We start from the raw sequence: 10,788 nt of genomic DNA, 5'->3' as shown, positions 1-10,788 counted from the left end.
GTGTCTTTTTTATCTTGACACCCTCGGTGTTTGGAACTACCTAATCCATGGCAGGCTTAAAAGATGTAGAGAAGGGTGAGGAGTCATCCCATAGAGTGGGAAATTATTTTTTTATTGGTTTTTTGTTCCTGTTTATAGCCCAGACTGGCATCAAATTCACAAACTGTCTCAGTCTCCTCAGTGCCGGGATTACATGCTGCTAATTTAAAATGAGCATTTTGTATAGTTCATTTTCAACATAGTGTCCAGTGAGTATCACAGTTGCATTTGTTCACCCTTGGTCCCATTATTTCTGTGCTCCCTCTTACCCTTCCAAAGACAGATAAATGAATAAACAAGACAAAAGGAAAATAATGCAGAACAGCAATAAACAACCCCCCGCCCCATATGCATTTCCTGGAGTTTATTTTGACAAATATTACTTTATATGATCAGATGAACATAACTATTGTGCCTTTGTGATCCTCTCCTACGAATATCCTTCTTTGGTCTCATTCTGTATGAATGCCTAGAGATCTGTGTAACTTATCATGTCCCAGAATTGGGAGAGAGCAAGGGAAGGGGTGATAGTGTTCAAAAAATGTACTCTTTATCTGGCATATGCAATTAACTGTAACCCTTTGTACATTACCTTTCCAATAACAATAAATTTAAAAAAATTAAATAAACATTTATAAGATGAGAAGGACTTGAATTTGTCTGCAATGTAGCAGTAGTAGAAAAGCATCATCTATGCCCATCACATATGTATTTTAAAACAGCATTGATTTGAACTTGCCCTCAAACCACAATCTTTCCAATCTCCACCATTTCTAAGAATATGTTGGAAATTATCTGTACAACTTGGGAGGGATTGGAGGGGAAATGGGAGAAAAATCAGGGAGTAACAAGTTTGACAAGAAATGTACTCACTGCCTTACTTATGTAACTGTAACCCCTCTGTATATCACCTTGACAATAAATCTATCAATCAATCAATCAATCAATCAATCTATCTATCTATCTATCTATCTATCTATCTATCTATCTATCTATCTATCTATCTATCTATCTATCTATGTACCAGAAACAAAGAAAGAAAATTGGATTCTAGAGCAATGCACCCAGTGGTCCCAGTCTATATTCTAAGTGCATTATTGTCTTCTCCCACTCAGATATAGCTACATAGATTTTCTTGTGTTTATGTGTTTTGTTACTTGAGTGACTTTAAATATCCAAAATAATGCTTATTACATTGTAGATTCCAATAAATTCTAATGAAAGGATGAATTTCACAGAAAAAGATGAAATAGACATTAATTAAATATTGTTTAGTTTCTTGAAAAAATGCAATCTAGAGAAGATGAGAAGGACAGAATAAGCGAGATATCAGAAGGTGGACATTCATGATTTGGTAGTGGAAAGTTCAGTAAATTCCCATCTGAAGGCATGTCTTCTTCCTTGGAGCACCTAAAAAACTGTTATGGCACAAGTTACAAGTTAGGCACAAATAAATCATACTCTTGAATTTGGGCCTTCCAATTTTTTGTTCCAATGTATTTGCTGTGCTTTCCTTATATAAGTGTGGTTATATATATATATATATATATGTATATATGTGTATTTATGAATGTATACATATATATGAATATTTTCCCCTTATCTATACTTTTGCTTTCCATGGTTTCAGTTACACACAGTTAATTACAGTTCCAAACTATCAAATAGAGAATTCCAGAAATAAGCTACATAAGTTTTTAATTGCATACCATTGTGAGTAACATGATAAAATCAATTTTCCTACTTTCCCATGAATCATCAGTGTTCAAAATATACATACTCTCTGTACTCTTCTTCTCTTAGTCATCTAATTGTTCTTTGGTTATCAGATAAACTGTCACAGAACTTTTGTTCCAACACCCCTATTTTACATAATAATTACCCCATTAACATAACACCAATAATACTGACAATTAGAATATGCAAAAAAGCTATAAACTACTCACTATAAGTGGAAAAGTAAGTCATTGAATTAATAAGGGAAGAAAATATATGCCAACGTTGTGAAGAGATATAGTACAACAAGCAATTTTGAGAGATGATTTTCATTTTTGAAATTACTATTGCTAATTTATTTTATTATTAGCTATAGTTGTTGAAATCATGCTATGCCTTTTTATATTTACCATCAACTTTCTTTTTTATTAATAAATATTTCATTGTGAAAATACTGTCTATGCTTAAACTATAAATTAAACTTTACCATGGGTATTTATGTATAGGTTAAACATAATATATATAGGATTTGCTATTGCCCACAGGTTCAAACTTCCACTAGGGACCTTGGAACATAGTCCCCATAGATAAAACGGTAACCACTGTAAGTATTACACACAGAGAAGGGTTGGAAGGGAAGGAGGGAAAATGGAGAGGCTATTATTTGTATTAATAGGAGCCATATAAATAGTGTTCAAATATTCTAAAAGTGTAGCCTTTTCTTCATTAACTCTTTAAGCCATGACTCTACATATAAGCAGAGAATCATTACCAGAGACTTCAAAAGACACCCAACACAGCTGACAAATAGGCCAGAATTAATGGTTCTCCTGAGCAGGTTCTTCTACTCTTTTTTTCTGTTGGATGAATGCTTTTGTTTTCTCCAGGTTTTGAACTTCCCTGTTCCCTTACTTTACTGGAGCTTATTCAACTATCTTGCCTTAGGAGCTGACTCTGAAATAAAGAAATTGACAAAGAAAGTGTTTTCTCCTGCTCTTATTTGAAGACCTCTTCTTGACCCAGATCCAAAGACCTAAATCATAATCTGACTTCATCATTCTGCTTTGATGAGCTTGACTTTTTCTGGAGAGGACTTGCAGCCTTCCATGATTTACCATCGTAACTAGGAACTAATGTCTTATAACAAAGTGCCCGCAGCCCAGCCTGAGAGCTCTGTGCTGCTAATGTGGATCTTCTGCTTTAATTGGTGTTATTATCATTAAAAATTGTTTTGTCTTGGGGTGGTCCTAACATGTGGAAAGAAAACATCACCAACATTAGCGAGTTCATCCTCGTGGGCTTCCCTACTGCCCCTTGGCTGCAGATTCTGCTCTTCTTTATCTTCCTCATCACTTACCTGTTGGTGCTGTTAGAGAATTTGGTCATTATCCTCACTGTATGGGTCACTGGGTCCCTGCACAAGCCCATGTACTATTTTTTGGGTACAATGTCCTTTCTAGAAGCCTGGTATATATCTGTCACAGTCCCTAAGATGCTAACTGGATTCCTACTTCATCCCAATACCATTTCCTTTCTGGGATGCATGACCCAACTCTACTTCTTCATCTCACTTGCCTGCACTGAATGTGTGCTTTTAGCTGCCATGGCTTACGACCGTTACGTGGCCATATGTTGTCCTCTTCGCTATCCTGTCATGATGACCACAGGCTTTTGTGTACAGCTGACTATTAGTTCCTGGGTTAGTGGCTTCACCATCTCCATGGCCAAAGTTTACTTTATCTCCCAGGTTTCTTTCTGTGGCAATAACATCTTAAATCATTTTTTCTGCGACGTGTCACCTATTCTCAAACTGGCCTGCATGAACTTATCTATGGCAGAGATAGTAGACTTTGTGCTAGCAATTGTCATACTTGTGTTTCCTCTCTCAGCCACTGTCCTTTCCTACGTCTTCATCATCTCTACCATCCTACACATACCCTCAGCCACTGGACAGCGAAAGGCCTTCTCCACCTGTGCATCTCATCTTACAGTGGTCATCATCTTCTACACTGCTGTGATTTTCATGTATGTCCGACCTCGGGCCATTGCTTCATTTAATTCTAACAAACTGATCTCAGCAATATATGCAGTCTTCACTCCCATGCTCAACCCTATCATCTACTGTCTGAGGAACAAGGAAGTCAAGGATGGCATTAGGAAAACCATAGCAAGTGGACAAGCCCTTTTCTTGAGAGATCCCCCTTGCTGAAGACACACTGATAAGCCTTCTTTAGCATTTGTCTTAATCACTTAAACCCACTGCCATTAGTGGAAAGTCGACATTGTAAACATATGGACCTAGAAAATGGTTTAGGAACATGGAAACAGTGATCAGCGAAATTTCCCTTTCTGTCAGGTCTTATTTAAATATTTCCTTTTATAAGTCAGAAGATGAATGAGTCAAAATTCAAAAATATTTGTGTTAATGAAAGTAGTATAAAGTAATTTAATCATTTAAGAAGACTGTGTCAGGAAAAATACGTATTATCTAATTCTTCTCAGAGTTCTGTTGGGAGGATTATTTCATTTTGACTTTTTTTCAAAGTCCTCTTTCACTTAAATGGAGTGCACAAAGAAAAGTTTTGCTGTGCAAAATATCATAGATGTAGTTGGGCTCTGGTGGTTCATGTCTATGATTCTAGCTACACCAGAAGCTGAGATCTGAAGACTGTAATTCAAAACCAGTCAGGATAGGAAAAGTCCATGAGACTCTTAACTCCAATTAATCATCAAGAAGCTGGAAGTGGAGTTGTGGCTCAAGTGGTAGAGTGAAAAAGCTAAGGGACAGTTCCCAGGCCCCGAGTTCTAGTTCACACACATGTACACACACAAACACACAACACATATACATATACACACAACACACACAACATACACACACACTATCAATTGTTTCAAAGACTTTAGAAACTGCCTTCTTTATAATCAATTGGTCTTAATGATTTCTCATTTTGGTTGATTTTGAAATTTAAAAAAATGAAAGGCAAACTTCCTTCAGTGGGTAACAGAAACACTATAAAAGAGAATTCATTACTTATTATGACACAGAGAAAATGAAAATCATTATGATTTCCTGCTTTAATTCCATTCCTGGTTGAAACTTCTGCACATACATTTTTGATGAACAAGTGACTGTTCCTTAAAGACCATTCTTTTTCAGATAAAGGAAAAATTCACATTGGCAATAGGACACGTGTTTTTAAGATGTCCTTGGTCTCTACTGCTGAATCTGTTTTTCACCATTGATGAAGGAATTTTCCCAGGCTTCTCAGACATCTACTTTCTCATTTGTTTTGCTTTTTAAAAAAGTAGAAGAAAGATGTTACCATTATGTTAAATGTTTAGTTATTCAAAGGAGTTACACCACTGGAATCCTCTCCATATATGCTTTACTTTAGTTAACATGTTTGTGTATATATGCATATGGCCCTACAGGAAGCTGGAACAGATGCAAGGTGGGAGGAAGTAAGGGAGAGTTATAATATCAATGTACATATGTGAAAATGGAGCTAGGTAAATTGAGGGAATGGATAGGATTGGGAGAGAGGAGGAGAATGATGAAAGGGGTTACACATTAATATGCATTGTACTCACAAACTGACATGTTGAATTGAAACTACTGAAGGATAATAACTCCAAACAAAAGAAAGATTGTACCACACAGCATATGCTTCCATTTCATCATTATAAAAATTAGTCAAAAAGAGACAAATTCTCTTTGGCTTAATGGGAATAATAAATGAATGGATTAACGAAACATGGGTCTGCTAAGAGTTTATAATGAACATTCCATGTATTTTAAAATGTTAGAAACCACATTTAATATTTAGTTTTACTTTGTTTACCTTCAGGCTGCATGTACTTATTCTTTTTGAGCTGGTATGACCATCTTTTCCTGTCCTTGAACATCAGTGTCTGGTCCTCAGGACTATCCTATGGACCAGGGACCTACACAAGCTCTACCATTGATTTGCAGTCTTTTGGCTTCTCTTTGGGAGTTATCAGCTCATCTGGTTCTCAAGCCTTTAGATTTAGACTTAAGTATATCAATGGAATTCTTGTCTCACTTTCCACTCTCAGCTGGAATGTTGTAGAACTTCTTGGTCTCCATAATTACATGAGAAATTTTAGAAAATTAGAAAATTTAGGAATTATAGAAAATTTTCTATATGAGAGTGTAAACTTGTTCAACCACTTTGGAAAGTAGTATGGAGGTTCCTCAAAAGACTCAACATAGAGATCCCCTATGACCCAGCAATCCCACTTTTGGGCATTTACCCAAATGTTTACAAATAAGACCACACTAAAGCTACCAGTACAACTATGTTTATTGTAGCATTATTTACCATAGCTAAGATATGGAACCAACCCAGATGCCCCTCAGTAGATGAATGGATCAAGACAATGTGGTATATATACACACAGAATTCTATGCCTCCATCAGAAAGAATTACATTGCCCCATTTGTTAGGAAATGGAAAGACTTGGACAAACATATTAAGTGAAGTAAGTCAGGCCCAAAGAAATATAGGTCCCATGGTTTCCCTTATTTGCAATATCTAGTATATGTCTGAGTTAAGCAGAAAAGGTCAGATAAGGTGATGTTAGGGAAATGAACCCCAAGATATATATTCAAATGTTTTTTATTCTTTCATGCAATTGTTTCTAACACATTTATAAGATTATCTTTGTTGCTTTGTATGTCCCTCCCCCACAGTATAACCCCTGCTTTCACTGTATTTGATGTCGGTATAATTTGTGGAGGGGAAGGGGAAAAACAAATCATTTAAATAGGGATACAGGTGAACCCATTGCAACAATGAGATGTACAAGTCGTTATGTCGAAAATGAACTTTACAACTTTGGTGGGGGGGGAGGGAGGTGGGGAGGATTGGGTGGAGGGGAGCGGGGGGGGGGGGGAGGATGGGAAGGAATGGGAAGGGGAAACAAAGGAGGAGGCTACAATCCTTGATAAGAAATGTACTCATTATCTTGCCCATGTAATTGTAACCCCTCTGTACAGTATTTTCACAATAAAAAAAAGAATTTTTTCTATAATAAATCCCTTCTTTCATATCTCTCTATATTTTATTGGTTCCAATTCCCCGGATAACCTCAAATAATATATACCTCTAGTAAGGTTTAGGTAATATGTGGTAGCAGCTTTGATTGCTAAAATGATTTGAAAATAGGGCCACTATTGACTGACATTTAATGAGCAACACATAGAGGAATGCTAAATACTCTTCAGTATGTGAAAAGTTTTGTACATTCTTATACTCAGATGACTTGTAAGTTCCTTGCTAAAGTGAAAAACGTGTTCATAATTAAACAGATCTAGAACTAAACACTGTCGTTTCCTACAAATAGAGTTTATGGCAAGCTGGGTGCTGGTGGCACACACCCGTAAGCCTAGCAGCTCTGAAGGCTGAGATCTGAGGATCTTGGTCCAAAGCCAGCCCCAGAAGAAAAGTTCCATATCAGGGGTCCTGAAGGCATCAATTTGCTTGTTTATAGGCCAGATCCCAAAGAGCCCAAAGCACAGGGTTCCAAACCCACTATTTATGGAGGTTTAGAATCCCAGCATAGACAGTGGCAGAAAGACTTGGCATTTTCTCAAGAAAATAGATCTCTCAGATCTACAATCTTAAAAACCACCTAGCCAGGTTTGCCTTATTAATTCAACCACAGAATTGTGGCAAATAAAAATGAGGTTGTTCTTAAGTACATGAATAAATGTTAGAATGGTATGTTACATAGCAATAAATAAACATAAAAGAAATCTCAGACTCTGCACATGGTGAATTATTTCATGAAGATTAGTGCACAGACGATTAGTGCACAATCTGAATGAAACTAGGTTTTTGTTGTTTGCCCTGATAATTGAGGTTACTGTTAGAATCCTAATTGTATGTCAAAACTGTAGCCTAGAATTGGTTCTTATAAAGGCGAATCAAGATGGCAGAGTAGTGACAGGGATTAACCTGCGCTCTCTCAGCTCAAACAGAGGAACAGGGCCTCTAGCACGGAACTCCACAACAAGCAAACTAGACCACATCAAACAAACTAGAAATAATCAGGGTTTGGCACTAACCGAGGAGATTCAAATTTAAGCTTGCTTCTACAAGAGGTAAAAAAACACAGAAACCAAAGCAGGCGCCCAGCATGGCGCTGCAGCTACTGGCTCCTGCTGGAGAAAGCCATGGAACTTTCTTTTCTCTTCTTCCTTCCCATTCCCCACTCCTTGTTTCCCGTGGCTCTCCTGTGGCCGCTCAACCTTACCAGCAGTGAGGCAACAGACAGCAATAACATACCTCCTCCTGTGGCTGAGTCTTGGAACTGGGTAAGGCAGCCTCAGCTGTACAGGCCTCGAACGGCATTTTCAGACACAAAAGACTCCAGGAGATGACCAAGGCCGGGTCTCTAACCCCGGGATGGACACAGGGGGCCTTGGAAATAGGCTTAGAGGGTCTCTGACAGGCAAGTAGACAAAAGCGGGGCCTCTAACTCGGGGAATGGACTTGGTGGGCCCTCTAACCTCACGGAACGGTCTCCGCGGTTCTAATGCGGGAGAGTTCACGCAGTGGGCCTCTAAACGCTCACAGCTGCTCCACGCACACCACGCAGGGCACAGGACGCTGCCCGTGCCTCGCTGGGCATCTGTGCTCAGCCTAACCACCTGTGCACCTCCCCAGAGGGACGCAGCTGGCCGACCACAGTGCCAGGGGCCTGTGCCCAACAGGGTGCCAAAGGCTACCAATGCAATCCCTGGACGGATCCTGTTGTAGGAGGAGCTCTAGGCCCCTTGGACAAAAAAGCCCAATCCTGTGCAATCCTGTGCTAGAAGCTTCCCCAGCCCAAGCGCCAGAGGTTGCACCCAGACATCCCCAAAGGCCCACTGGGGAGTGGGACACCCACTCATATCACCTTAGGTCTGTGCCTTCCTCCAAAGCACATAAGTCATTTCCTACATGAAATGCCCTCCCCACAGCTCCAGGGAACCAGCCAACCCCAGAAGCCTACCTGAAAATCCTGGCGAGTGAAGCCGATGACAACCCACAGCCCTGTGGTTCACGCCTAACCGGGCACAAAAGCCTGCCTATGCATGCCCACACATGACACCATTAGATACAGTGCAGGAGACAGCATTCCGCTGGACCCAAAAGCCTGCCCACGCTTCTCCAAGGCACACCAACGGCACAGCGCCCAAAAGAAGACCAGAAAACCACAGCCTACAGCCACTGCACCTAATACCTAATCTTAACGACCTCTGTAAACCTTGAACCCAGATGCATAAATCACAGCAAAAGATCACAAAATTCACGAGCAACCAAGACCATTCTACTCTCCAAAACCAACAACTCAAGGGAGAGTGAAGAAGAGAGGGCGAATAAAAGAACCATCAAAGCAATGATGAGAGATTTATTTGGCTGCACTAATCACAATAGCCAACATACAGTCCAGATACCCTCTAAGAGATGAGTGGATGAAAAATTGTAGTACTTATACACAGTGGAGTATTACATGGCCATTAGAAGGAATAATATGATGCCATTTTCAAGGAAATGGATGGACTAGGACAAGTCATGTTAAGTGAAGTATGCTAAGCTCAGAGACATAAATGGTGCATACATTGGGAAATGATAAGTGATACAGGACTCTAGGTATTCACATGCAGTGAGACCAAAGGAGGATACTTAGGGGAGGAACCCAAGGCACCTCCAATCATATAAAATGATATTTATTGAAATAAAAAAAAGTTCTCATAAATCTGTCTTATGGAGGTTTTGCTGAAGCTTCTCTTTTCATCAAATAAAAGTAAGTGGGATTCCAGCCAGAAGGATTCCTTCTCGAAGCCTGATTATCATTTACCTATTCTATATGCCAGAGAGCAGCAAAGCAACCCTCTTTCCTTTGGTTAGATAGTGTTTGCTGAGGCCTACAGAATCACTGATAAGGGCCAGGAAGGACTTTGCCAAAAGTAAACTTTCAGTCTCCTTTTATTTATCTTGTGACTTAAACCTGTTGTTTTTTATGTTATTGAACACTAGGTGGTATTCTAAGTCCAAATATTCACTATAATTGAAATAGGAGCTCCATAGATAAGGTGGTGAAGATTTTGGTAACTTAAAAGAAGTTCAAGTTAATGCAATTCAGTCTTACTTGGTGTTTTTGCTCATGATGGTGCTCTACCACTTGAGTTACACCTCCAGTCCAGTATTTTACTGGTTAATTGAAGATGGTATCTCCCAGGTTTTTCTGCTCATTCAAGCTTCAAATTATGGAATCCTCTTGGTCTCTTGAATAGTTAGGATTACAAGCCATTAGATCCTTAGAATCCTTAGATTCTTTTGGACTCTTCTGTGCTATTCTTTTGGACTCTTCTGTGCTTCTGAGAAAGAATAGACTGTGTATGTAAGATATCAAGCTTTCACACCTGTCTTCTTTTCTTTTTTTTATTTTTTATTTTATTTGAGAACATACTGTACAGAGGGGTTACAATTACATGGGCAGGATAATGCATATATTTCTTACCAAGCATTGCAGCCTCCTCCTTTGTTTACCCTTCACCTCCCTTACACCAATTGACCAGATTAAGTAATTCAAACGTATTATCCTACTGTTCCAGAAAGCAGAAGTCTGAGTGAAATGAATCTCACTGAACTAAACTCAAGGCATCGGCCTAGAGGATCTGTGAGAGAATCTATTTCCTTACCTTTTCTAACCCTTAGAACTCACCTACATTCCCAGGTTGTGATTTCTTTTATCATTCCTTACAGCCACTAACAATCAGTTAGGTCTCAGACTGCCCTGCTTTCCCTTCCACTTTCAAGGACTGCTATGATTATATTAGGCTGTTGATTATCAGACTTAGTTCTAATTGCAATCATCATTTCTGTTTACTAGATAAGATTACATTCACAGGTTCTAGGAATTAGGATATGAAATACCTGCAGAAAGCATTGTTCTGCTTCTTACAGACTCCACGGTGTGGCAAATTAGATTTTTCTGTTTTTGTGAAGAATAACATTA

General features: G+C 39.0%; 1 protein-coding gene across 1 annotated transcript; it reads left to right on the top strand.

Annotated features, from left to right (window-relative positions):
• The first annotated feature begins 3,007 nt into the window (after window positions 1–3,007).
• LOC138836544 (olfactory receptor 6B9) lies at window positions 3,008–3,964 on the top strand. Its single transcript, XM_070035330.1, has one exon. The coding sequence runs from the start codon at window positions 3,008–3,010 to the stop codon at window positions 3,962–3,964; it is 957 nt and encodes a 318-aa protein (XP_069891431.1).
• Window positions 3,965–10,788: the final 6,824 nt, after the last annotated feature.

Source organism: Dipodomys merriami, unplaced genomic scaffold, assembly GCF_024711535.1.
Source record: "Dipodomys merriami isolate MVZ:Mamm:240054 unplaced genomic scaffold, mDipMer1.0.p SCAF_25, whole genome shotgun sequence".
In the NCBI taxonomy this organism is placed as follows: Eukaryota; Metazoa; Chordata; class Mammalia; order Rodentia; family Heteromyidae; genus Dipodomys; species Dipodomys merriami.
This window is presented reverse-complemented; position numbering and strand designations above follow the sequence as displayed.